This window comes from Pectinophora gossypiella, chromosome 21 (assembly GCF_024362695.1).
Source record: "Pectinophora gossypiella chromosome 21, ilPecGoss1.1, whole genome shotgun sequence".
In the NCBI taxonomy this organism is placed as follows: Eukaryota; Metazoa; Arthropoda; class Insecta; order Lepidoptera; family Gelechiidae; genus Pectinophora; species Pectinophora gossypiella.
This window is the reverse complement of record NC_065424.1, coordinates 10,525,296-10,531,295: the sequence shown is the minus strand read 5'-3', so window position 1 is coordinate 10,531,295 and position 6,000 is coordinate 10,525,296. Positions and strand designations below refer to the sequence as shown.

The window sequence follows — 6,000 nt, the reverse complement described above, 5'->3', positions numbered from 1 at the left end:
GTTAGGTTAGGTCAGGTTAGCGGACCCTGTGACAATGGGATAACATTAGGCATATGGTTGTCTGTTATAAAAATAAATAACTTTTATTCATTCATTCATGTGGCTAAACTAAGCGTACCAAACTAACTTTTTAAATATTTTCCGATCAATTACAAAAGTTAAGCGGAGTTTAACGAACGAATTAACAAGTGGTTTCAATTAGAGTTCGCAGTACCACATGTGTGGCAACATTTTGTTTAGAACGTTTTAAATTGGTTGTTCTACATCTATAGCCACATGGGAACGACGTTGTTAACGGCAGCAAGCAATAGGGGTGCCTGGCACAATTTCCTGTGAAATCACTCCCCTTCTTAGTGAGAAAGGAAGCTTTTACTAAAGCCCAACTCTTTGACGAACCCTCAGTTTGAAGTCGATAAATATTGAGGGCCAGAGTCGGATTTAGTAAGGGGGTATTGTACATATAAGTAAGGTAAGCCTTCCTTTCGAGTCGCTTGTAAGATGTTGTGATGTTGATGGTGTTGATGTTGTTGAAGCAGACCTTAATAACCTCCGTGGTCTAGTGTTTAGAGCATTGGGCTCACGATCTGGAGGTCCAGGTTCGATTGGACACACTGTCGAAAATCACTTTGTGATACTGTCCCTGTTGTCTAGGACATTGCAGGCCGAATCGTCTAGTTGTCCAAAAAATAAGATGTTTCCGTGCTTTGGGAAGCAAAGTTAATCGTTGGCTCCAAGCTACTAGCCGATTTGAACAACAATGAGTTACCTATTAATTTATAAGTGCAGTTTTCACAACAGAGATGGCTTGACGATACGGCTCACCACCTATCACGTTGGTACTTAGAGTTCAACTTGCGATGGATGTACCTCTGACTACCCCATTGGGAAATAGTCGTGAGCTATAATCTGTTCTTTTCTAAAAAGCACTCTGATTACGCCACTGATCTGTTCTGTAGTTCCACATCGATAAATATTGGAATATTGACTTCTATTGACCTTTCTTCTTTATGGTTAAGTCGGGTAATATTTATTTAGGATGTAAACGAATCATTGGCAAAGAAATTCAATATTTGTTTTATGCTTAAGATTATTTAACCCAAGGGTACTTTTTTGGTTTTAGTGAGGAAATGGGCAACAAGTTAATTTGGCGTTAAAGGGTCGTTGGGAATTTAGTATTAGCCAGGTATTTTATATTATTACGAGTTTCTTGACATACAGGGTGCTAGTGACACCGTAACGAAAACTTTTGGGGATGATTCAGATTATTCTTAGTTGATAAGTACCTAGGTATGTCATGAGTACCTATTATGGACCCCCGTGGACCAGTGCTTGATTGTCGGGCTCACGATCCGGAGGTCCCGGGTTCGGTTCCCGGTGGGGATATATCCCAAAAATTACTTTGTGATCTCTAGTTTGGTTAGGACATTACTGGCTGATCACCAGATTGTCCTTAATTGGATAGGTAGCCCATCCAGTGAGTGGCGAGTCACCGCCTGCTCATTGTATCCTTGTTAGTATCATTGGTCGAGCAGGCGCCATAATCCCCTATAGCCCAGTCCACTAACCCCCAACCCAACAGTCCAGTTCCCTTTGTTCCCATAATCTGCAGTAGTAGTCCTACAGGAAACGGGGATTGTCTTTAGGGACACTCCCATAGTGCATACAGGGATAATCGCTGGTTGGTGTACCAACACCATTAGATTAAAATGTTTTAAAGGGCCTCTACAAGTTATAAATAATAATATTCTGAGTGAAACGGAACGCAAAATGTTTTTAGTCTGTGTCAAAAAAAGTAAAATGTCACGACCCAAAATCAATCAACAAACGATGGGAACGGCTTTTCTGCACTAAAATTCATAATTTCAAATTTTATTATAAATATAAGTAATATGTAGTGATGGTATTTGCGTGTGAATAAACTAATTAAGATGTCCGACTTGAAAATTTGTAGAATTTGCCTTAGAACTCAGTGCAAAGTGTACAGATTTGACCGATATCAACTCAAACATTATTATGAAGAAGTTACTGCCGTAAAAGTAAGTATTTTCGCATATTTTTGAGAATTTGGGCATATTATTTGTATTTTAAATAGTTGTACAGCATATCGACGTCGAAATATGACGACTACTGTTTCTATAAAGGCGTAAAATGTAGCTTCATATTTTCGCTCTTTCGCATACCTAGTAAAATTCCTATAGCTGTGATACTTAAACCTATTTGTTTTTTATGCAACAATTTATACACAGAAATTATCATATTTACGTTAGTATTAAGTTTATTTTCACCTTCTAATATTTCCTTTTTTAACTTAAGAATTATAATATACTACAATAATATTTATTATTCATTTCCTTATTCTACTAATTTTAAACTACACCTGTAATGTATTACATGCAATGGTATTACCTAAGAATAAAAAATAAATGACTCTTTACAATGACTTTTTATTTCATAATATTAATGTTCCATATTCAAATACTTATGTATAAAATTCCTTAAAATTGTTTGTTTTTTGCCTTTCAATAAAAAGATAATTATATTGTATTTTATTTTATTTTAATTTTCAGGTAAATGACAAGGATGGTCTTCCACACTTCTTCTGCTACGAGTGCGCCACCATGCTGCATAAGTTCCACAAGTTTAAGGAGAAGTGTTACAATGGACAGAATACTCTCAAAGAGATTGGTTGGAGAGGTCCAGTGAGTATATTAAAAAAAGAAAAAGAATAAAATAAAGAAAAATAAAAAAGATAAAGAATAAAGATTTTTATTGTTTAAAAGATTTTTTTTGTTTATTTGCTATTTTTATTTATTTATTTATAGCCTTTTATCAGACATAGAAGTTACATTTTAAAGTTATTCCTTAATCTACGATCTACGATAACCAATCTGTGTGCCTTCAGGCCAGGGCCTCCCCCATTTCTCTCCATTCTTTTTTGTTATCCACGAATCTGGTCCAGGTCTTAGAGTTTCTAAAAACCTTTTAAGTTGCCTATCCCTGTTTCTCTTATGGTTAATTACGCTATTAACCTTTGTTAATTTTACTTTTGTTTGGTAAATAGAAAAATATATTTAAATATTTACATTTTTAAATTTACCTGAAAGTTCATTCGCATGAAATCCTACTATTAAAACTAAAATTAGACTGTAGAAGTTTCATACGACCATTGCAGCCTCTTTTTACCGCCTTAAGAGTTGCGCAAAATCCCGTCACAGTGAGCACCTGTGACTTAGAAGGAACCCTCATGCAAAATGTGAGATTCCTAGCTCTTGTAGTTTCTGAGATTACTTTTATAAAAATAAATAAAATAAAATAAAAAGCATTTATTTCAGGCGATGCCCATAAAAAGTTACACACAGACAACATAATTACATTACACACCGACAAAAAAAAACACCAATTAAGAAAAGCAATTAAAAGCCCATGGATCGCATTCCAGTGCCCCCAAAAAGGGCAATCTGGCTTATCTGATAATGCCTTCAGAATGCCGTTCGGGCTACATCTCACTCTGCGCATCAGGGAAGCGATTCGTTTGCGAATGATGGCGTGAAAGCCATCAACACGCGCCGCCGCAAACAATCCTGACACGCTACAGTACCTAGGACGCGCTACATACTGTAACCTTGAATATAGTTTCTTTTTCTGCTGGTATATATACGGTATAGTACAAGCACACTTAAACTAATGCTCATGGTTTCTAATACGATGGGTTGGGCCACAAGTAATCGAAAGACAGATTAGGGTATCCATCTTATGACATTCCATTACATTCCCAACTCCATTATGTGTCCTAAATAAGTCTGATCAATAAAATACATTGTTAGAAAACGAAGATTGATTCAATATTATGTATTGTTTATAAAACATACCATTTTCAGATTACATACGAAGCCATTTACAAAATAGACAGAGCGTTGAGACAACTTAAATCACCGTTGGAAATACTCACCGTTACTAAAAGAGTTAAAACCTACGTCACAACGGATATTGCAGAAGCTAGTAACTCTGAATCCGAGTCCATACATGCTGAGGATGAGAAGGAAATCAATATTAAAGACATTGAAGACTGTAAAGATGTCTTCTTAGATGAAGGATCCATAGCCGATGACAATTTTGATTCAGAATGCATTGCTATTGACGAAGATTCCAAAAATATCTTATTAGCAAATGACGTCTCTACAGAAGTCGATAAAAAAATGGATTTTTTTATTAATAATTCCCAAACTAGAAGGAAAGACAAAGAAACGCCAATACCAAGTCCAAAGACGGTCTTTGTTGATATAAAAAAAGATGTGATAACATTGAAAAATGAACCTTTCAAAGAAAGAAAGCGGTATGCTGGGGAATTTGGATTGAAGAAACAAAATCCTAAACAGACGAAGAAAAGAACTAGATATCTTGACAGTGAGAATTGGAAGAAATATACATTGTCTGAAGAAGATGCAGTGAAAGAATTTCAGATGAAAGCAAAAAGTCCGAAGTATGATTCTGCTGCGTTCAAATGTGGTGATTGTTATAAAGGGTTTTCTAAAGAAGACATGTTGAAAAGGCATAAACAACTGCGACATAGTGAGGTAAGTAGAAATACATAATTATGTCGTTTATTTAATTTATAGTCACTGGGGTCCTGTGGTTCACCAGCTTGCTTTTCAAACGGGAAGCGCGGGTTCGAACACCGGCACCGGATTTGCGGCACCAATGAGTTATTAATTTATCGTGAATCCAAAGAACCAATTCAGTTGAACATCAGCGCTCAGAAAGTGGGACGCAAAGTTGCTGTTAATATAGCGACGTTGACAGTACTTTACCTCAGTGTGCGATTAGGCGCCGAACTGGCAACACAGGAAAGTGCATGGTAAAAACTTGCAAAAATAGAAGCTCAAAGCGAAAAAAGAAGGATTATACAACATATTTCTAATAAGTAATGACATTGTGCATGTTATCATAGTATAAACATTTTAATTTTCGCAGTAAAACCCACTAAAATTATTATTTTAGTGTTAAAATACACTAAAACAAGTACAACCGGTCAATCCGAGTCACAGTATAACTCGACCGCGTTACGAAGCACCACGCGCTAATACACGTAATAAGACGAAGCATACTTTCTTAATTTGACACAATTTTATTGCATGTATAGACCGCTGTGTACGAATGCATAGTCAAACAAGCGCCAAGTTTTCGCCGCATTTTTGTATCAAGCGCTGTATCTACGGTAGTGGTAAATCAATGTTTCGAATCTATTTGCAGTCACTGGGCCCTCTGGAATGTCGCTTCTGCCACATGAGATTCAAGTGGGACTGCAAGTTGAGAAAGCACATGCGGCAACATTTCACAAGATACGTCTGTCTACTGTGTAACCTGCGATGTTCCGTGGAAAATACTGCCATCATGCACGAGGATTACCACAAAGGGGTGATCAAGAAATGTATTCACTGCGGGGAAGAGTTCAAGTGAGCATTTTAAGAATAATATTCATTTACTAACAGCCTCCGTGGTCTAGTGGTTAGAGCGTTAGGCTCACGATCTAGGCGTTAGGCTCCGGAGGTCCGGGTTCGATTCCCGATGGGGACATTGTCGAAATCACTTTGTGAGACTGACCTTTGTTTGGTAAGGACTTCTCAGGCTTGAATCACCTGATTGCGGCGTGATCTTATGTAAGTATGTTTTCAGGCACTCATCAACATACTACACACATCTCCGGACACACAGGAGCGAATATGTGTGCACTCTGTGCGGTATGTCCTTCGTAAGTCCCAGTGGGCTGCATATGCACAAGAAGATAAAACATATAAATGATGAAATTGTGAGTAAAATTCAGTATTATCTACTTCGCGATTTTTATCGTAACTGTAGTTGTCTTCTACAATGATTGGAAGGGTAATCATATGACAGCTCTCATTTCGGATCCTTAAAATAAAGAATAATACTACATTCAGCACGGTAACTCTCCGCCCCGTACCAATTTGTATCGGGCGCCGACCTGATCCCCTTACTTTG

The 6,000-nt window shown here is 37.1% G+C and overlaps 1 protein-coding gene across 2 annotated transcripts in view; it reads left to right on the top strand.

Moving 5' to 3' along the window:
• The first annotated feature begins 1,806 nt into the window (after positions 1 to 1,806).
• The window catches only part of LOC126376522 (zinc finger protein 729-like), a 62,956-nt gene continuing 58,762 nt past the window's right edge, over positions 1,807 to 6,000 (top strand). For both annotated transcript variants that reach the window (XR_007567724.1, XM_050023971.1), the window contains exons 1-5: positions 1,807 to 2,036; positions 2,568 to 2,699; positions 3,879 to 4,574; positions 5,251 to 5,453; positions 5,674 to 5,806. Coding sequence is in view for 1 of the 2 variants with exons in the window: in XM_050023971.1 (XP_049879928.1) it covers positions 1,929 to 2,036; positions 2,568 to 2,699; positions 3,879 to 4,574; positions 5,251 to 5,453; positions 5,674 to 5,806 (1,272 nt within the window). In the remaining variant the exon portion in view is untranslated. The remainder of the gene's footprint in view (positions 2,037 to 2,567; positions 2,700 to 3,878; positions 4,575 to 5,250; positions 5,454 to 5,673; positions 5,807 to 6,000) is intronic.